This window comes from Semicossyphus pulcher, unplaced genomic scaffold (assembly GCF_022749685.1).
Source record: "Semicossyphus pulcher isolate SPU_LCO1_2020_fin unplaced genomic scaffold, fSemPul1.0.p SCAF_7, whole genome shotgun sequence".
In the NCBI taxonomy this organism is placed as follows: Eukaryota; Metazoa; Chordata; class Actinopteri; order Labriformes; family Labridae; genus Semicossyphus; species Semicossyphus pulcher.
In genome coordinates, this window is record NW_027211748.1 from 22,082,833 (window position 1) to 22,104,537 (window position 21,705).

Consider the following 21,705-nt stretch of genomic DNA (forward strand, 5'->3'; position numbering starts at 1 on the left):
ACCCATTTCTCTGGTGGTGCGACAGCGAGCAGATCGTTTCATTGTAAATTCTCTGCAGTTAATTTTGCCATGATGAGTGTGTGTGTGTAACGCCATAACGGGGACGCATCGGGTGAGCTCTAATTGGCCAATAAAAAAAAAACACGATGGTAACACTGCAATATCCCTTGTTGTAATAATTTGTGAAATATGTATATTTTAGGCAATGGAAGAAATAAATTGGAATGGTTTAACAACGACAGATTTATGGGATTATACCTGGATGTTTCTTGAGTTGTAATGTGTTCAGCCCATGACTGTATATTAAGTTGGACGACGCGTCTCCATCTGCTCTCATTGTACGAGTGAGAGTGCCACAATAGCCCCTGTGACCGGCGCTGCCATCTTGCGATGGTGACATCATTTGGAGCCAGAGGTGTGCAGTAGAGGTCAGCCGGTGGCGCCGCCGTAGCCACTTCCGCTAACCAAAACACACTCTTAAATTACCCAGAAAAAACAGCAAAGATCCGGCACGTCGGCGTGTTTAACAGCAGAGCAGCTTCTTGTGTTGGTCTGAAGCAGACATTCAGTGATATGTAAACTTCAATGACTGTAGTGATTGTTTCAGGCCATGTCCACATGTATACAGGTATTTTTCAATATGTAGATTTTCTCTGCGTTTTGACCTTTCGTCCACACACAAACCCATTTTAGGTCACTGAAAACGGATCTTTAAAAAAAAAAAACTCACTAATGAGGCGACATTCCTTGCAAAATGACGGACGTGACATAAACAGTGATTCTTAACAGGACTTTTTACATGTACAGTTACTCGTCCACTATATTGAGGAACAAAGGCGTCGGGATAGTTTTATTTAAGACTTTGATTGACCGCAGTTCTTCTTCTTCTTCTTCTTTGCATGACCGGGTTATATCGCCGCCTGTGGGCCAGCGTTTCTGTTGTCTTTCTGTGTTTTCATTTGGACAGGGATTTTCTTTTTTTATAACCGTGCTTGTGTGGACAGGTTTTTTTTTAAAACGAAGGAGGGAAAAACTTCTAGTCTGCTAATCCAGAACAGATCAGCTGCAGGAGCCGTATTTGTCAACATAGCTGTCAATCATCCTTTTTACAGCATCAAATAACTAATTAAAAATAAACTTGTCAGAAAAATGAACACTTGGACGTAAATCAGCATGATAAGAACTAACTATAATGACAGAAACCATGTTTGACAAACAAGTATTTGACGTGTGTTTCAATTTCATAGTTTGACTCATGTCCCATCTGTTAACATGGAGGAGGTGGGCTCTATGACCTATACTGCAGCCAGTCAGCAGGGGGCGATAGAGAGGGTTTGGCTTCACTTTTAGGGAGCTGTCATGTCGTCCATCTTTTTATACAGTCTGTGTTTCAGCTGAGTGTGAAAAAAGAAAAAAAACACACAAGGGACAACTTCTTTCTTTTCTTAAGTCAAGTGATATGATTGTTTATCCATCAGATTCACCCCGTTCACATTCATCAAACGACTCCGCACTCATTCCTAATAAAACATACAATTACTTGATAAAATATCTGCAAAAATACTTTTCCTTATTTTACACACTAGCATCTACGTCGACTGTGAAAAACATTAAGAATCCCCCTAAAAAAAACATAAAACAATTACATCAGCAGCATCGCTATCATCAGACTTCCTGTATATGAAACGTCTATTTGATGTACACGTTACATGTCATATCAAAGGCAGCACTCGTCTACTGTTGCATAGATCACAATAATTACAAAGTTAGATTGTTTTAAATGAGATGTGGGGACAAAATGTCATCGATACAAGCAGTAAAAAGTCTTTTCAAACAGGTCACAGGCTGCATGGCTTCAAGAATCAAGGTAAAGACAGCGTTTAAAACATACTGACCTCATCAAACCTGGGGTAAAAAAAAAAAACCAAACATTTCCCTCATAACACAGAAAAAAACCCACTTTACCTGGGACATTAAGTAAGAAAACTCTTCTAATATTATCATGAACCAATTAAAAAAAGATTTGTGTTCATCCTTATTTGCTGGTTGACAGCAGATGCATTCCTGCACCAAGAGGCTGCAGCAGCTGTTCGCTTTAAACTTAGATAGTGTTTGAACATTAAGGTGCAGCTGGGCTTCGCCTCAGTGAATGTATGTGTTTATCTTTGGAAGTGTTCAAGTACACACAGCATTAGTGTAAAACAGAGGCAAAGTCTCATCACCCGTATAAATTCTAATTTAGCGTCAGAAGGGGAAACATCACGTTATGACCTTATAGGCAGTAACTGGAAATTCTTACATATTTAAAACAGTGTTTTTCCTACTTGTATTAAAAGCTAGCTGGTTTCTGTGTCACTGACCTAAAGGAGCCAAACACACTGAGCCTGTTTGCATAAGGTATTAACATGCGTCCTGTGTGATCACAGGTGGACAGCTGTTTACATCTGGCATTAGACTGAGTCTGCAGGGACCACTTGACCCCGCTGTTTACGCTAATTAACACTAAGCTTACATCATTATAAAAAATAACAAATAAAAAACTGTGTTTCAGACTCGCAGCAGAGAGAGCGAGTTCATGTGGACGAGGAAGCGAGAGGGTGCGGCTGAATATAAACAGAAGTTTCTGCATGATTTAAAACTGTTTGATCACTGATCTGTTCGGTGGTTTATCAGTGAAGTAAATGAGCTTCACAGCAGACTGGAGTCTGTTAACAGTGACACAGATGCAGGTGTATCAGTGTGCTTAACACAGAGATCTACAATTTAAAAAGTCTGTGTCCTTAATGCTTCATGATAAACTTTGATGAACTGCCTGTGGGTCACTTTTCTCAGGCGCTATCAGGCTATCGCAGGCAGAGGCCCTGTCACGATGTTCTGAGATATACTGTATACGGCCTGAGCTCTCTAGTGTGACCTCTAGAGGTATCCTCCAGTAACATGTGTAGTGTATAACCAAGAATGTGAACAATTATGTTCCTGACACAAACAGTATGGCGAATGGTTAAAAAGCAAGTGTAACTCCGGCCTAAGCGCACACAGTGCTAAAAGAATCTGGACAAATATGTTGCAGACCACCTGTTAATGCTTTGACAGCCTTACTTCAGCTGAGCACTTGTGATCGGCTCACTCAGGATGCATGTTAATACCAGGTGTAAACAGGCACCTGACTGTAAGACTATCAGCGTTTCCCTTGCTCTGTCCTGTTTCCTTTATAGTGTTTCTCTAAAAAAGCCCCAGTGATTGTCAGCTTCTCTCTGAACTGTGCTTACGGCCTGGTGTGAGCTTACTCAAGATGCTGCTCTTCTGGTTCCTCCTCATCGCTCTCCACAGCAGGAGCCGAGTCTAGCGGCTCTGCAGATTCCTCCTCTGGCCCTGCTGCATCCTCGACGGCCTGAGTGAGAGAATCGTCTGACATCGTCTCGCTCACAATGGAGGATTGGAGGAGGTCGACGGGAGACGGGCAGGGGAGGTCTTCAGCGGTGACAGACGCCTCAGCAGGAGGCTCAGTGGGAGGGACTTCGGCGGGAGGGACTTCGGCAGGAGGGTCTTCGGCGGGAGGGTCTTCAGCGGGAGGCTCAGCAGGAGGCTCGGGGGACTCTACAGGGAGAGGAGATGCACCTATAGGTGGGCTATCACTGGACTCAGGCAGAGAGACAGGCGGGTCTGTGGCCTCTGTGAGGAGATGAGAAGTTTCAGCTGGTGGGTCGCCTGAATCTGACAGAGTGTCGTTGGAAGAGAGAGCAGAGGTGAGGTCCATGGCGGCCTCGGAGCTCAGCTCGAGTGTTTGGTCATCTGCTGATGTTGCAATCAGCACACTGTCCTCCAGCTCCTCTGCAAGACAGGAGACAAACTGAGTCGATATCCTGTGTTTCAAATCTTATATTGAAACCTGCAGGACAACAGTATGAACTTACCAATGCCAGAGATGTCTCCCTCCTTCTCCTCGTGCATAGCCAGCGAGGTGTTGGTCATGTCGATGGACGACATGGACAGATCCAGTCTGTCCAGCAGGTCTGCGGGGTCAGGGTTCATCACGGCCCCTTCAGAGTCTGAGAAACCTGGAGAAACAAACAAGACAGCTGCAGGTAAGATTTTTACGTACATGCTAACCCCCTTTTGTTTTCTTATTTGAAGGGACATTTCACTGCAGTTCCAGCATGTTGTTTGCTTTGTTGCTTTGTTTTTTCTTTCTTCATTATTGTTTTACTTTTCTGTTTAATTTCTGTACTGACCGGGGTCCATGACTCTCTGCACAGGTGGAGGTAGAGGAGCCTCCTGCAGGTTGACTTGGTCCACGTCCAACACGTCCTCACTTTGGTATGAAGGTGCCATCAGAGGTGCCTGAAAACAAACAGAAATAAGTGCTGTTGCAACAGATAGTTTGATCTCATGTAAGAGGACATTTAGTCAGTCTATTGTTAAACTAGCAGCTGATTTAATGGAACATGTTCTGTAAGATCTAAGGCATTGAAGTGTTTTATCTTGCAAATATGTTTAACATTGTTGATTTCAGCTTCTCAAATATAATTTATAGCTTTTTTTTAGTTGCAACATTAAAATGTGTTAAGTGTGCAATTATATTAACCTCTGTGAATCCGTGGGCAGGAGGCATGGGAGACGGTTCCTCCTCAGGAGCAGGGGGGGAAGGCGTTTCCGTGGAGACTTCAGGAATTGCTGGTATTCGGTGCAAGTAACCGTAACCAATGCCACAACCCAAACTGTGAGCACACATTTTTAAATGTTTAAAAAACATTTATAACACAACCTTTCATCACTTCATACATTTCATCACCTGAAATAATTCTTTGAATTTCAAAAAGCTTCATTGCTGATGAACGGCCGACTGACACAGTGGCTGATTAATCTGAATAACTTATTTCATTAAATGTTCTAAGACAAGAAAATAAACGTATTAAATGTGAAATGCAGAGGTACTCTGCGATTAGTCTCCCTGAATACTTTTTTCTGTAGTGTCTGTATCGTCTCGTACCTGCCCTCTCCGCCCCACGCTCCGTTTGGTGTGACCACCACCTCTCTGCAGCCGTCTGTTTGTGTGTTGTACACCAGCAGCTTCAGGGGCTTCCCCTCATGGGCCTCAATCAGCGAGAAGAAGTCTTCTGACTGGAAATCAGAAGCTTGAATTAATAACAACTCAGCAACAACTTAACAATAAAGCATGATACGAAAAGGAGTCTTACATCTTGCATCACTTGATCTGCTCCAACGATGTAGTCGTCGTGAGGCAGAAGCCCTGCCAGCGCAGCAGGAGAACTGGCTTCCACATCCTATTGACAAAAAAAATCTAAGTTAGCAAACTGTAGATGAAGCTCTAAGTGGGTGATGAGTGCAGAAATTCATGTCAGAGTAAAGTAAATTGATACCCACCAGAACGTGCCAGACATTCTCGTTGGCTCCTTGGTAGCTGCAGAAGCGAACACTGGCGCCCAGCAGGCCCTGTCCTCCCCACATGTTACTGGGCATCACCTCCAGCTCACGTACCCTCAGTGTTTTAGTGCTGTACACCTCCATCTTCACTGCTCTCTCCATGTTGGCTTTCAGAACCTCCTTCAGCTGCTCATTCTCCTCATTCTGGTGAACAGTAATGAGAGGGGTCAAAAAACATAGGCTGCTACCTTACTACCTATTTATTTATGACCACCCTGTAGCAATTACCAGTCGTCTGTTGTCCAGAGAAAGAATGAAGTCAAAGAAGGGCTGCAGTCCGGCATTTTCTGCAGGGGAATTCGGCTGCACCTGTCAAACCAACATTTACCATGTTTAGCCTTTATTAAGCCTTGTGCGTGAATTAGGGGGTGGGGATGCTGATTGTTTTTATTTTGTTATTTATTTACTGTCTATGTAAAGCCCTTAGTGCTACATTTTAGATGTATGAAAAGTGCTAAATAAATAAAGTCTGACAAGTCTGATCGATTGAAATCCCCTCCCTTACAAAGCATTTGCAACACTTCCGCTTAATCTCTCTCAATCGACTTATCAGCCCACTGATCATTTCACAATTAATGTGCCGTCATATCACGTTACTGTAGGTTGAAGTGAGTCGATTTATCGGAGGCCAATAAAAGTATTATTATATTTATTTATTTTTATTTACCCTCACGGTAAAAAAACAAAACAAAAAAACACATATAAATCAAGGCATTGAGCTCCAGACGTTCATCTAGTTCTTAGCGACTTTGACTTAAACAAAAATAATATTAGTAATATTCATTGAAGATTGATGGATGATTTTCTTTAAGATACGTTTCAAGCCCAAATCTCCGTAGATAAATAAATAAATTGATTTAAGTTCTGTTGCATTGTGAAGACTTGGAATAGCAGATAAACAGTGCCAGCTCATCAGGTTTGACCGGTAGGTCTGCAGGAACTTTGGCTAGCTCTCTGTTAGCATACTGAAACAGTTCATGATAAGCTGCTGTACACGCTGTTCCAAATAGAAATTAAACTGAATTATTTCTTACGCCGTGCACGTGATATCCATACGTCCCTCCCTCGGATGCTTCCGAACTCTGTGACAAACCCATTTCTGCGAGAAACTTTGAATTCTAAGCTTATTTAACAGAAAATGTGAGTATGTGAGAATTATTTCGGCTGACAGTCCGCGGCCATCTTGTCTGCAGTCCAAAACAATCGAACATCGCTAGTATCAAACAGGAAGAATGGGGGCGCATGCGCACTCAGCAAAATCTTCTTTTTAGTATAGCTAAGCGGCTTTAGGTCCCGTCGTCGGTATTATACGTATACATGCGTTTTGCTAATGCAGGGCACTTGTTCTAACCTTAGGAGATTCATTTTCTTTTAATCGTTGCAGCTATAATGCAAAGTTCTTTAACGTGATATTTTCTGAAACAGTCATTGGATGAGCATTAGACTGAGTTAGATAGTTGATGGACAGATAAGAGTGCTCAATGAACATCATTGTAATCATCATCATTATTGATGCTTGCCTAGCTCTGGCATCCTCACATGTACTGGATGAATAGGGAAAATACCACTTTGAAATCAGGGAATAAATAAATAAAAATGTTTTATTTTATTACTCCATTACAGAGTTATTATAAACAAACACATTGTGGAGCATATTTGGGACAATCCAAAATAAGGCAGGCAGTAATTTTTTTGTTATTTTTATATTACTGCATGCTTTAAAATGGATTATCCCTCTTATACCATGGCCAGCTGCCTGCAAAAATATGTCATTGCTGAGATCAGAGGTAACAGGAGAACGCTCCAGCTTTCCTTGCAATGAGCAATAATTAGGCTGTTTAGCACGCCTTCTGTCTGATCCAAATATCTGTGGCCATAATATAAGAAATTAAATATCATTTCAGAGATGATTATGTCGGTTAGGGGATATAAAAAAAAATGAGACATATATTACTTCCTCAAGTGTGTTTTCTGTGAAATAAAGGCAAATTATTCTTTAGGCAATAGAAAAAAATATCCAGCTAAGAAAAAATATTCCATCAATCATTCTTTGTACATTGAAATATTCTTACAAATACATACAGTGCTTCATACATTTAAAATCTTTTACACAGTTTCTTCTTATGTCAGAAGGCTGTGATTCAGCTATAACAGCTGAGTATCGATGACCTGCTCTGGGCTCGTTTCAGTCAGGCCGATCAGAGACTCCAGGAGGTAGGTGCTCGACTCGTACTGTGGCAGATTCGCTGAGCTGAACAGCTGCAGCTGGTAAAAGCTGTCCAGGTGTCTGTGTACTTTGAAAGAGCTGTGCAGAGGTCCAGAGGTGTAGTCGCTGTCGAAGAACTCCAGGTCGGAGTCGGAGGAGAGACTCAGGTCCATGTACATGCCCGAGGAGTAATCCACAGTGGGGGAGGGGGTGCGGGGGAAGCCCTCGAGAGAGTCAGCGTCAAAGAAGTCTCTGGACTGGTTTGCATTCTCGTCGAGGTAATCTGTCAGTGAAGTCCTGCTCATGTTGTCTGTGAATGTGTTCCCCGTCAGTGGTCCCAAACTGTCAGAGTGACTGCTGTGCTGCATCAGAGGTTCTCCTCCTCCTGTGTGCCTCAGCTGGCTGCACGTAGAGTAGTTCTCACTTTCAGAGTCACAGATGTTGAGGGCTCGCGCCAACCCTCCATCGACTTCAGGTAGACTCTGACTCCCGTTGAGGCCTCCTGCTGCATCAGAGTCAGAGGAGGAGCAGGAGGACTCGGTCATGTCGCTGCTGCAGCTGTTCTCCTCCACGATCACCCGCTCTGGGATGAAATGAAAGGAAGGAGTGGTGGGCATGGTGAGAGGGAGGCCATCGTCCTCCATGGCGAACCCAAAGGGGCAGCTCTTGTCCTGAACACTCTGCACTGGCTCAACCTGCTCCACGTGCTCCTGCAGGTCTCCTCCTGTCTGCTCCTCCTGGCTCAGCGTATCGTTTTGCAGTCTCCTCTCCAGGTCGAGTCTCATGGCGGTGTGGATGTAGTGAGTCTGCACACGTCTGGAGTTGAACTCGATGCGTCCCTGAGTGTTCGCACAGCCATCCTTACTGCAGCCACATGGGAAGCTGAAGCGGTCCACCTGTTTGTAAAAGACAGCAGAGAGAGAAAAGTATTGACACTGGGATCTGAAGTCAACAGTCACTAAGAAGCAAATGCAAGTCAAATTTTTGCACATTAATCAAAGTTTATCTGCAATTTTCTACTTCTTACAGTAGTGCTAAGGAAAGTGATAACATTAGCTAAATGTAATGGATGCATGGTTTAAATAGTTAGCTGCACAAACAAAGAAAGAGCTGGCGTGTTCAACTCAAAAACTCTACAGAGGTTAACGGCGCCGACTCAAAGGTTATACTGTACGCATAAAGGCGTCAGCACTCGCAATAAAGTTTAAAATTTTTCAGTTTCATTCAGCTGCTGTTTATTTTTTTGTTTTCATTAAAAGTTATAAACTTTATTGAAATAGTTATCTGAAATTACAAATAAAGGGTTGAAGTAGGTTAGGTTAGCTTTAGTGATGGATACATGGCTTAGATAGTTAGCTGAATGTGCAATACCTACCAGTGCATGTATTTTTCTGCCTCTGCCTTAAATGTGTATATTTTGCCTATGTTGCATTCATTTTGAAAAACGTACAGATTTCTTAAATGTCATTTTTTTTGTTTGTTTGTTTTATTACTGAATCTTTTTTTGTTAATATATTTTATTTTATTATATTTTATATGTCCCTTAAATCTAATATTAACCCTTGTAATTGGAGCCTCTCAGCATAAGAATTTGACACAGTTGTACTTGTATAACTGAAGTGACAATAAACGTCTCGAATCCTGACTCTTGAATCTAAAGTACTGATATATGGTTGAGTTGCTGATGTTAAAAAGGGCTAAAAGTAATGGATGCATGGTTAACATGAGAAATGTTAATGTTAGCTTAAAGTAATGGACACAAATAATTTGCCTAAAGTCATAAATTAATGGTTAAAATGGGGGAATGCTTATAATGGTGGAAATGGAGAGCTTTAATGGTTAGATGTCTGAACAGGTCAGCTTCTGCTAGTCGTTGTCAGTCATAAGGGTAGTCACATGTTGCCAGTTGAACTTTATAAATAAAGTTTTTTGTTTTCTTTATCATTGACAGTGTTAAGCAACCAATGGCCAAATGTACACATTTTGAACATGATGGTGTGTTTCAATGAAGGGGTGCTTGAGATCATCTGTGAAGGGCTCCTCAGCACCCAACTATTTTTATGCCACTCTCTTCACTAAACACTGCAACCTGTAATTGACTGATTCATATGAGAGCTTTAACCAGCATGAATAAAACATGAAATTCAAGTCTATAATCAGCTGTTGGAGGTTGAAGTAGTTTCTGTGTCTGTGTCGTACCTGGCACTTGATTCCTGCCAGACTGCAGGCGCAGGTCTCCGGCTCACAGAAGCCCTGGCAGTCACATCCACAGGCCTCCCTGGAGACTCGCAGGGCGTGGAGCTGCCTCTTCTCGTCCCGGTCGATCCGCTTCACCCCCGCGGCCTGCAGGAGAGCCTGCCGCTGTCTGGAGGAGAACGGCTGAAGGAAACTTCCCTCCTCCAGCTCAGCGTCACTAACGTGGACGTCTTCATCTGGGGTTTGATCCATCGAGAGCCCGTCTGCTTCTCTCTGGTCAACGGCCCCGCTGCAGATCAACTAGAGGCGGAACAACAGATAAAGTAAGACGACTGCTGTGTAGATGAGCAGAGCAGACTAATGTAAACATGTAGTGCACTCACTTTGTGTCTCACTGCCTCCATCCGCTCCTCTCTCAGTCGTTCTCTGAGCCTCTCTCTGCGTCTGTGCTGCTGCTCCAGTGCGTGCTCTGTCATCGTGAATCTCTGGAGGCTGCTGTGTGTCCGCACCATGCCCAGGGTGGCCCCTCCTCGGCTGGGCACGCTGGTGAAGCCCTGACAGCGCGGGAAACTGAACACGGTCACCTGGTCGAAGCGCACGTTGCTCTGTGAGCCTGCAAGCTTCGGCCTCTTCAGGATGGACCGAACTGGTTGGGTTAAGAAAAAGAGACACCAAAGATGAGGAGAAGTTTGAGGCTGTAACAAGTGAGATCATAACAATATACAGAGACAATAAGAGCCAGCTGTCAGACTAGTCCAGTTTTGAAAGGTTGTCTGTGTGTCAGCCCTGTGATTGACAGGTGATCAGTCCAGGGTGTACCCCGCCTCTCGCCCAATGACAGCTGGGATAGGCTCCAGCAGTATAGATAATAGATGGATTGATGGAATTTCAAGAAATGACTCCTCTATGCAGGCTTAAGGTTTAGTCTTCTGCAGGTCTCTGAGTGGCCACCAGGTGACACACTACAGGTGCTTCACCGCAGTGACCTGGGTCTGTAGTTCAACATACATGTGTGGAGGAAATACCAGGCAGAGGGTGTATCAGGACAGCAGACAGATCAACAGAACTAGAAGAAGTAAACAAGAATCATGCTGTTCTTTGAAGGTTTACTAGAAAATAATTATAACTTATGACTCTTATTAGCATCTATTCTGGTTCAGTCTTCATTAATCATCCTGCTGTTTGTTTTAACACTTTGGCTTCAACAAATGATCTCACATAACTGAGGCTGAACTCTTGTTCCCAAAGTCAGTAAACAACTGAGAGCAGCTGACTCAGCTCGTCTCAGCTGCCGTGTGTGCCTGCACAGCTCCACACTGTGGCACTGTTTGCACCGTGACTCAACTGAGCAGAAAAAACCAGGCCTGCATTTAACACTGTACAACAATAACTGCAGATTATGTTGTTATCCTCCATTGCAGCTCTGTGATAGCTTAATGAGGCCGTTTGATATGACTTGTTTGAAGGGACCTTGCTATTCAAATCGATTCCACAACATCCTATTGCTCAGGCAAATGATGCTCCACCCGAGCGGGCAGAGGCGAGCCATTCAATGTGCATTATTATCTAGAGCAGCCCTTAAGTTAGCGTTTCACACGAGCGCTGCTGCAGGCTGATAAGAGACACTCCTATAAAACCCTGATGGGGAAAAAGGCCTGATAAGGAAGAGGTTTGCATTATTTGAAAGAGGGGCGGAAATTAATTACACGGCGGTTGAGGGTTTGAAAACTCACGGGGTAAACTGGAGGCTGGAGACGGACTGCGAGGTGTGACATCTCGGTTTTCAGAGGGGCTGCTCTCCCCGTCTGACTCCCACTCTGAGGAGGCAGGGGAGGGAGAGGAGGAGGAGGAGGAGTAGCAGGGATGGTCGTCTACCTCTGCGAACTTTCTCTTCAGGATGCCTCTCATTGTTTGGCTGTGGTGGTTGAAGTACATTCTGCGTGAACACAAAGAAAAAGGTGATAAATGCACAGACATACAGACAGCGGCTTTCCCATGAAAATGAATGAATGAATAATAAAGTAATAATCTGGTAACACAGCTATAAAGATGTCTTTCCTCTCCGGTTTTAAAGCCCAAATGTACACAGTAAAAACAATCCATCTTTTGAGCATGACAGCTGCAGGAATGAGGCCTCTTTCCTGCCGGTTGAGCCGGTTTCAGCGCACAAGTTTGTTTAAGCTAATTGCATCTTGATAGCGATTATCTGATGTTTCATATGAGGACAAATATGACCTGAAGTCCTGTAATGGTTTACGACCAGCTGAGCACTTGAGAGAGTAACAAAAAACAAAAAAAAACCGAACGGTTCTTTTTCTTCTCCCTGCAGAGTAATTAACATTCCTGTGATTCCTCAAGTTTTTTGTGGAGAATACTTGGAAACGGAGCGTCCAATGGCTGCCTGCTGAGGACTGAGGGGGTGTAATGGTTCAAGTGGCTGCTATTTTTGGATGTGAACATGGAAAAGGAATCCAAACATGAGTAATTTCAGGGTTACAAACCTGAGCAGGGCTGTTCAAAGCTTCTAAGAAAAGAGAAAATCCAGGCGGATTGTGTCACTAATGAGAGCGGTGTTGGTAAAGAGAAGCTGTTAATAGACTGTTGCACAAGTCAAGTTAGCAGAATGAGTGAGGAAACTGTTCATTCATTTGTGCAAACAACGGGAACCTATGGCCGATCAGACGCCAGGCAAGCTGCAACAAACCGTTTCACAACATAATTACCATAAACCAAAGTTGTTATATTCAAATGTCCTGTTTTTACAGAGCAACTCTACATAAATATTCTGTTTCATGTCACCGAAGTCGAGTGAACCAGCAAATATTTCCATTTAAGAAGATGGGATCCGCATTTTTTTCTTCAATAACAATAAATGATCACAATAGTTGCTGATTTATTTGTGTGACTTGTCAGTTGTTCACTTCAGCTGTAGTTTGGTTCGATTTTTCTGATAGAAAAGAGTCAAATCAGCCTGCTCTTATTCTTTCAAGTCTGCAGACTTAATAATCAGAAATAAAAATGTTACTTTTCTTTATATCAGACTTCCAGATGCTCTAACACGAGCCCCTGAAAACAGAGCAGCATGTGTGTTTAATTCTGCATCCACAAACAGCTTCTGATTGTCTGTAGTAAGCAAATAGTTAAACCAGTGAGGCTGTGTGTGTGGTTGTGTGTGTGCACTCAGAGTGAACAACTTCCTGGATCCATCAGCAAATAAGAGGTGAAACAAGAGACAGCTTCTTGTGCCATCGCACTGTTTACACTGTATGACGCTCTGCTGCAGTGAGGTGTAAAGAGATTTATCTCTGCAGGAAAAACACACTATTGCATGACTGTTTAATATCCCTAAATATAAACTGACAGAAGCTCTAATTAACGGTGCATTGCTGCATGTAAATAGCTGCCTTTTGTCCCAGTTACATCACATTTATTTCATTAAATATCTGACAGCTTGAAGAGACTTTACTGTACACGTAGGTATCCACTGAGACACATCTATAATTTAAAGGTTCAAAGCAGCAAAAGCACACAGTGCACGTGCGCGTTCACGTGAACACAGGAGGGAGTGAAGGGGGTGGACTATACTGTATTAATGCACTCAAGTAGTTAAAGGCTGCAGGGCACTTTGTCGCGACGCAATATGTGGAAAAAACTATCATGACGCAGAATTAGTTCGTATTAATTTCACTATTGTGTCTAAATCCCTGCAGGAATGTGATTGGAGGAGTGCAGGAGAAGTTTCCTGTTTAACACAACAACAGTCATTAGGCAGGTGACCTCTTCACCCCTCGCGGAGACACACGGTGATCATGTCAGCTACAATGACAACACTGTTACCCCCGTCTGTCTGTCTGTTTGTCTGTCTTTTGTGTTTAAAGCAGAGCAAACTTCCTCTGCTGTTTCAGAGCAGCACAGACACAGAGTGAAGTACTTGTTACTTTGGTTGGAAGTTTGTTAAAACATTTGAACTCATTTAAGGCTGTGTGGGACTTATCGTAGCATAGTATTAGTATAACATTGTAATTAAAAGAGACGGACCTATATTTACCCACATTTCACAGATTTATAGGCTTAGTTTTTCTTGATAAACAGAATACTAAGTCCTAACAATAAATACGATAACTTTACCATATAAAACACCATTGTCATAACCATTGGTCATAACCTATTTAACTTAAACAGTTTTTTCAGTCAGTTACTTACCACGAAGTAAAACGCAGCATAACAACAAAGAAGGCTGTAATTGACACGAAGTTATGGGTCTAGTCCGCGGTCCAGCCAGCTGAGCATTGTGTGTCCCTCTGTGTTTATGTGAAGCTTCACAGTAGTACCAGTGTGAACATGAGAGGACTGGCTGGGAGCTCCCAAAGAGACAACACGTCGATATAAGAGAATACCATCCGTTTGTATTGTGGCAGACCACGCACATGCGTACAACTGTCAGGATAGCTAGCGGTTCAATACAGTTGTTAATGTAAGGAAATTCAGACCTTATATGTTAAACTAAAAGCGAACTAACTTAAGAGCCACCTCACAAAACACTAGCAATTGTTTTAATTGAGTATAACGCAACTACACGCTCAATTTAAGCCTAGCCAAAGACTAAAATCCCAACGTTCGTCAGTTACAAATCAGTTAAACGTCTTTTAGACTCAAACAGCCAAACCTCGTACACTTCAGCTAAAAATCGAAGTCATTTTCGAGCTTACACCTCAGTTTAAACATATATAGCTTTCAATTTACCCATGAAAAACCGTAAAATTCGCCGGCTAAAGCTTCTGCCGGACGAAACCGGAAGTTCCTGAGAACGAGAATCATCTCGCCTCGTATAACTCCTCTCTGCGGCTCCCTGACTGCTTTGACGCAGACGGTGACACGCGCAGAGGCAGGAGACGCACACAACTGTCACTGCTGCCCACAGAGCCCTGTCTGTGCGTTACAACCGGTGATGTGATGGTAAATTAATAACTTTTCAACCTCCAGCTGGTGATAATCAAAGGACAATCAGCCTCCATTGTAAAACGACTTAAAACACATGGACATGCACTTGCCATTTGACCTGTAGTAGCATTTTAATCTGATCATTTCCTTAGATTTTTTTTAATCCAATAAAACAGGAAACTAAGTGATATTTTGAGGGTCGACACATTATACACAGTATTTTAGGTAGTTTTATTATTATTATATATTAAGATTACTTTTTGTTTTACAAGTAGCCTAACTTCCCTGCTACCAAGATAAAGCAAAAGAAAAAGCAACTAAATAATAGATATTGTATTGTAGCCATGTTGAAAACGAATTGTAGCCATTGTTTTTACATTTTATTTGGAAACTATCAAATTTTTTGTGGTTTGAGTTCCCTTCTTTCAAATTAAAGGCAAAAACAAGGGATGTAAGTCATAGTTCACAAAGTCTTAAAAGTCTGGTATACACATTTCAACTTTACTATTCAGTTGAGGTTTAATTTCCTGTCATTACTGCAATAGACTGTCTAGTCTTTTGTGTCTGTGTAATCTGCCTTCAGACCCCTCTTAAAATGATCATCAGGCCTCTATTAAAGATGAGACACTCTGCCAGGTATTCATCTTGCATCATTGTATTATGACGCACTCTTGTACCTCTGTGATGGTGATTCAAGTCAGACACTCCTAAACTCCAGGAAACTCGCTGCAGAGTGTAGAAGTTGTTGATGGGGAGGATTATGGATTTGGGTGTACAAATCTTCCTCCTTCCTGCTTCCCTGTTATGTTTTAATTTATTGTCAACAGAGGAAATGAGGCTCGGCGCTCGGAGTTACAAACACACTGAGCAAATGCTCAACAGACAGATAAACAGAAAGACAAGTTAAAAACACTATTGATCTTTGACCTCATGTTGCTACACATGTATACACACACGCACAAATACCCAAATAACAGTTTGTCCAAATACTCCGGCTGGAGGGAGGAGGGCTCGTCTCGACCTCAGCGCTTGGTGGAAGTGTGTTATGAAAGTGTGACCCACTTTCTCCGGGATCACTTTAGTGCATGTGTGTGTTTCTATCCCACTGACCTGCATGGAGAGTAAACACAGGGGAGACAGTGAAGCTCAAACCTGGACTCTTTGAGATTAACTGTAATAATCTTTATTAAAATGTTTGATTTAAAGGAGGATTTTGCAGATTGAGGGTTCATCCAGTCTGTGATGTCAGTGTGTCTTACTAATAACACATGATCAAAGTGCTACGTGAGGATACGCGACTATTTATAGCACAATCACACTGCCTGTCCATAAATACATTTTGTGCAATACAGTTGGAGTTTCCTGTTCCTACTGCAGGCTGTTACCACGCACAGTGTGAGTCCTCCGACCACACTGATGCAGCTCTGACAGAGAAAGAGATGACTCATGGAGGAGAATTAATATTTCACTCCAAGAGCACTTTAATGCTCATTTTCAGATGAAACGTATTCTGTTATAACTTACTGTCCACCTGGCCTAAAATCCCAACTTGGTTTATTTACATTTTTTAAGTCTTTCCACACTTTTCCTCTCTGTGACAGATGATCCTCTGTCATATCTACACAGACAGTAAACCACCACTGTCAGTCCAGAGTCCACGTTACATAACATAGCCAGCCTACATTCTGGCCTCCTCTCAGGTTGCTGCCATCGGCTCTTGTGTCCCCGTTTCTCTCAAGTCAAGCCGTGCCAGCGATGGCCCACATTCAGAGATATACTGACATGGTTTGACAAAGCTTCAGGCGTGTGAAACTGTGGCCCATTTCCTCCTTCCTCTCTGTGGATACCATTGCAGGGATTTAACTCCTTTTAGTAAAGATACGTGTCAGATTTCATGATGCTGAACAGGAAGTATCAGATAGTGTCAGTGCTTTCCAATCAGGTGGTCCAGTAAGGTGCCAAATGAGCAACACATTAGATAGATAGATAGATAGATAGATAGATAGATAGATAGATAGATGGATGGATGGATGGATGGATGGATGGACAGTGGATGGACAGTGGATGGACAGACAGATGGATGGATAGTGGATGGATGGATGGATGGATGGATGGATGGATGGATGGATAGTGGATGGACAGACGGATGGATGGATAGTGGATGGATGGACGGACGGACGGACGGACAGATGTATGGATGGATGGATGGATGGGTGGATGGATAAATGATGGAAGGATAGTGGATGGACAGACGGATGGAGGGATAGTGGATAGATGGATGGACGGATGGATGGATGGATGGATGGATCGACGGACAGATGGATGAATAAATGATGGGAGGATAGATGGATGGATGGATGGATGGATGGATGGATGGATAAATGATGGAAGGATGGATGGATGGATGGATGGATGGATGGATGGATGGATGGATGGACGGATGGACGGATGGACGGAGGGATGGATGGATGGATGGATAGTGGATGGACAGACGGATGGATGGATAGTGGATGGATGGATGGACGGATGGACGGACGGACAGATGGATGGATGGAAGGATGGATGGATGGATGGATGGATCGACGGACAGATGGATGGATAAATGATGGAAGGATTGATGGATGGATGGACGGACGGATGGACGGATGGATAGATGGATAAATGATGGAATAAATAAATTGTTAAGATGTCTCATTGTTTGTAGTTTTGTGTCTGCACAGCAGAGTTCAGGGATCATAGTTTGATAATGTGTCACACACTGGTGATTTTTCTGTTACTGTGTTATACAGTACGATAATCCCAGGATCCTCACGTGGTCATGATCTTCTTTTAAATTACTACTGTTCAAAAATAATTATTATTTTCTATATTTATTTTATTTGTAATGTAACATCTCTTACCTCATGTTCCTGTCTGATTCTTGACTATAGGTGCACTCATCACTCTCTTATGTGCACAGAGAGGGTTTTTCGGTGCCATAGTTAAATTTCATGCTACAATTGTGTGTTTTCAAGGTGAAGGGGCGATGTAGAGATTTCAGGCAGCGTTGAATATGGAAGTCGACATTTCTCATTTCTTACAGAAGTTCATCCCAGCTGTCATTGGGCGAGAGGCTGGGTACACCCTGGACTGATCACCAGTCAATCACAGGGCTGACACATAGAGAGAGTAAACCTTGCACACTCACATTCACACCTACGGGCAATTTAGAGTTACCAATGTCTTGTCTTGTCATGTCTTTGGACTGTGGGAGGAAGCCGTAGTGACCGGAAAGAACCCACACATGCACGGGGAGAACAAATTCCACACAGACGGACCACTACACCTGAACTGGGATTCAAACTAGGGACCTTCTAACTGTGAGGCAACAGTGCTAACCACTGCACCACCGTGCAGCCATATTTGGTTGTATTCATTAAATTTACACTCTGACTGTTCTGACGTTGTTCTCACATTTCAAATCAAATGTTGCTTAACTTTGACATTTCAAAATAAGTGATGACATTAATGTTTTCCAATGAGGCCTGAAATACTTCTAACGTATGGGATTCCACTTGACAAAACTAGGTCACACCTGCAGTCAACAAAACGTGACAAAACATTTGACTATGTCGACTCAAATTGTACTTCAGATGTGACAAAACTCTTTTGACGATCAGTTTGTCCATGTTTGCTGTTCACCTGACGAAAGATTCAGGTGTCAGTTCACCTTTAAACTACTCCTGTCATCTTTTAGCACTCAGTGAAAAGAGCACAGATTAAACAGCTCAGAAAGATTTTCATATGAAACCAAAATATGGCAGAAAATGTTGTTCTCATTTGGACATGATTTTGCCTTCTGACAAGAGGACACACGTTTTAATGCCTTTAACCTCAAATGTGAGTCAAACTTCTAACAAAGAGACGCCACTTTCCCCACTCGGAAAATGCCATCAGATAAAGACTCTGGGTTTAATTTCACAACAGTGACGCCTTAAGTGATGCGTCAACTGCCATCCTTTTGTCTGAGCGGTGGTATCAGTTCAGGGGCCGACACCAGAGAGCTTCCTGTGGCACCCTGATGGCCTCTTGCCAAGAGTACGGCTGCCTGATCCTGGGGCCAGTCCAGGGCTGATAGCATACTCACGTTAGTATACAACATCCTGCAGCTAAACAAGGACGCACTCTGAGAAACATGGAGGTAAAACATTAATATGATAGAGATCTATGCTTTCATGGTGAGGGCTCTGCATAAACAGTGCATGGACTGAGATGAACCACAACGTATAACTCAAATATCTTCACTTAAAAGCCTCGTAAACGCTAATAGCTGCTACGCTAATGTAATGTTTTACTATAGTGTACATTAGATATGTTGTTACTTGTATTTAATGTATATAATTTCTTCCTGTAAGGAGGTATGCACATTGTTTACCTATAATACATCATCCATGCATTATTGTTTTACAGTTGTTGCAGAAGGAAGTCAACCTGCAGCCCACAGTGCAAAGTAGGTTACACAACTGCAGTTTTCAGCAGTGATCTTATCTGTGGCTGCATGTGAGCAGCACAGGCTGTAACAGTCGAGCAGCTGTGTGATTGGGTTTGACATTCCCCCTTTAACAATGAGCCTCTTGTCAACATTAGCCGGAGAGCTGCGGTGACCTTTCTGACAAACGTACAAACCGGCCTGTATGATGCAATGTGGACACAAAAGCCGTCTTCCCTTAAAGAACATAATAAAGACCTATTTCTCTCCACGTGTTTGCTGTTTAATTGACTAACAAAGTTTTGTGTGTGTTACTGATTATCTGGCCCCTGCAGGCCTGCAGAGGGAGCTCCTGTGTTCTCTCTGAGGTGAAGCAAGCTGCCTCCTGCTGTCAGTGTTGTCTGTCACATGTGGCTCCATGTGAGGCGTTCACAGGAGCACGCAGCAGCAGCAGGAGGAGGAAGGAGACCTGCTCTGTTCTCAGCTGTTCAGGCCAGAACTGACTGTACTGTGGAGCTGTGTGGGTGAGACTGTCTGACTCCCCCCTCCCTCCCTGCCTCCCCTACATGCTCAATCGCTCTCTCTTCGTCTATTACAGCTGGTAAAACACATTAAGCTGACAACACTACTGTTATTCTCTCTTTAACTTCTGACTCCACTGTGAACTTGGGTTTTTATGTGTTTGTACAAAGCATTAAGATGTACTGTGACACTTTATTAGTGAGTTAGATGCTTGTGAACAAAGGCAGCTGTAAAACCAATAAGTATTGTAAATAGCTGTCTTACATAATGCACCTGTGCACTCACCTGGTAAAGTACACCAACAAATGTTTTGTCAACAAAGCAAGCAGTAAAGACGGCCTTTAAACACGTTTGTTATTAATGTGTTAGAGTATGTCTCTGGCGCCATCTTCTGGCTGTTATATGACATTAAGACAAAACAACAGTGGTGTCTTTTTCTCTGTACGGGGAAAGGATTAACCATCTTCTCCACTGGGAGTCGACACGGCAGTCAAACATCAACAAAATACAGCCTGTAAACACAGTAGGCCTATATCAAATGATAAGCTAACACCCGCAGGTTAATTTTTTGATGAAAGCAGAAATGAGGCAGAAACCTTTTAGTTTGCTAACATGTGAGCAAAGACTTTTATTTATATTTACTAAGCCACCCATAATGGCGCAACATTTGCATTTAACTAGACTTTTAGCCCCTGATCCTGAGACAATTATCCATCTCTTAAAATAGTTAATTTGCGGCTAATTTGTTGCTAATATGACACTGTTTATCCATAGCTAATCATCTTGCTCAACAACACTGCAGACTCAGCGTTAAGTGGGCAACAAAATGCTCTACTAGCTAACCCCCTTTAGCTGCTTAGTGCTCAGTTGCTCTTTAGCTAGCTACTCGCTCAGCCGTGAAAGTGAACCAAAACACTAACATTAGGGCTGAAAAGTGACATATTTCAAATACCCAAAGTCATTGGATATTGATGATAGCAGCTTCAATGTGGCAACAAGTAGCCTAAGCATCAAAGCTAGCATGGAAAACTAGCCCAGGAACATTTATGGAAGTTAGCTTAATTTAGCTACCTAATTTGTTAACACATGTTAAGGAGAGCACAGGGAATCGTTGCTATTGTTATATGAAACTACTTTCCTCTGATATTCGTGCTACTACCTTACTAGCTTTAGCTTGTGGAGGAATCATGTGCAATGAGTGCAAAGACAGAGAGTCTGAGACAGGCAGGTATAAGCCATCTCACTAAATGAAATGACCATACAGACTTATGACAGCTCTGTGACGGCCACACACACCAGATTTTTTCCTGTTTGTCAGAGCATTCCTTTAGTGATTGCTAACAGGATGTGGAGAGCACATATAGCATATAGTGCATCCAAAATAAATCACCTACCCTTCCTTGAACATGTATATTGCACCACATGATACATGACCAAAAACTTAACAGCTGCTTTAGGTTAGAGCAGGGCATTTTATTTTTATTTATGAGTGTAACATGTGCGAAAAAGCTTTCCTCTATCCATTATCTTCTGCTTATCGAGGGGCCGGGCTGCAGAGGAAGCAGGCTAAGCAGGTTAGTTGATTGTAAAATGTTGTACACAGATCAATCTTTGAGAAAGTTAATGATTACTTCACGATACGTGTGTAGAAGAAAATTATTTTATATAGTATATCCAGTGGCAACAGTTTGGTAGAGTTGTAACGTCACCCTTTGAGCACCCATAGATTGTAATAATCAACATTAATGTGGCTTCATAGATTAACATGCAGCCTCAGCTTTCCTGTGCTTTTATTGCTTCCTGCACTGACAGAGTATCAGTAGCAACTTCACACATGATCATCTGTTTAGGCTCAGTGAGGAGTGATGGTGTGTGAGCTGGATGAATGTGACTCCTGCTGCTATGATCAGCATGTGAGGTGCAGATA

General features: G+C 42.7%; 2 protein-coding genes across 2 annotated transcripts; both read right to left on the bottom strand.

The window, feature by feature from the left end:
* Window positions 1-1,455: 1,455 nt before the first annotated feature.
* Window positions 1,456-6,857, bottom strand: LOC138611360 (Golgi reassembly-stacking protein 1-like). The gene is made up of 9 exons (XM_069684425.1): window positions 6,480-6,857; window positions 5,674-5,754; window positions 5,386-5,589; window positions 5,199-5,285; window positions 4,991-5,121; window positions 4,586-4,718; window positions 4,233-4,341; window positions 3,915-4,058; window positions 1,456-3,831 (listed from the first exon to the last, which is right to left on the bottom strand). Exons 1-9 carry the CDS (start codon window positions 6,540-6,542, stop codon window positions 3,284-3,286), a joined length of 1,500 nt encoding a protein of 499 aa, XP_069540526.1. The 5' UTR covers window positions 6,543-6,857; the 3' UTR covers window positions 1,456-3,283.
* Window positions 6,858-7,028: 171 nt separating this feature from the next.
* LOC138611643 (cysteine/serine-rich nuclear protein 1-like) lies at window positions 7,029-14,153 on the bottom strand. Its single transcript, XM_069684819.1, has 5 exons — window positions 14,051-14,153; window positions 11,581-11,783; window positions 10,231-10,493; window positions 9,851-10,147; window positions 7,029-8,547 (listed from the first exon to the last, which is right to left on the bottom strand). Exons 2-5 carry the CDS (start codon window positions 11,780-11,782, stop codon window positions 7,591-7,593), a joined length of 1,719 nt encoding a protein of 572 aa, XP_069540920.1. The 5' UTR covers window position 11,783; window positions 14,051-14,153; the 3' UTR covers window positions 7,029-7,590.
* Window positions 14,154-21,705: the final 7,552 nt, after the last annotated feature.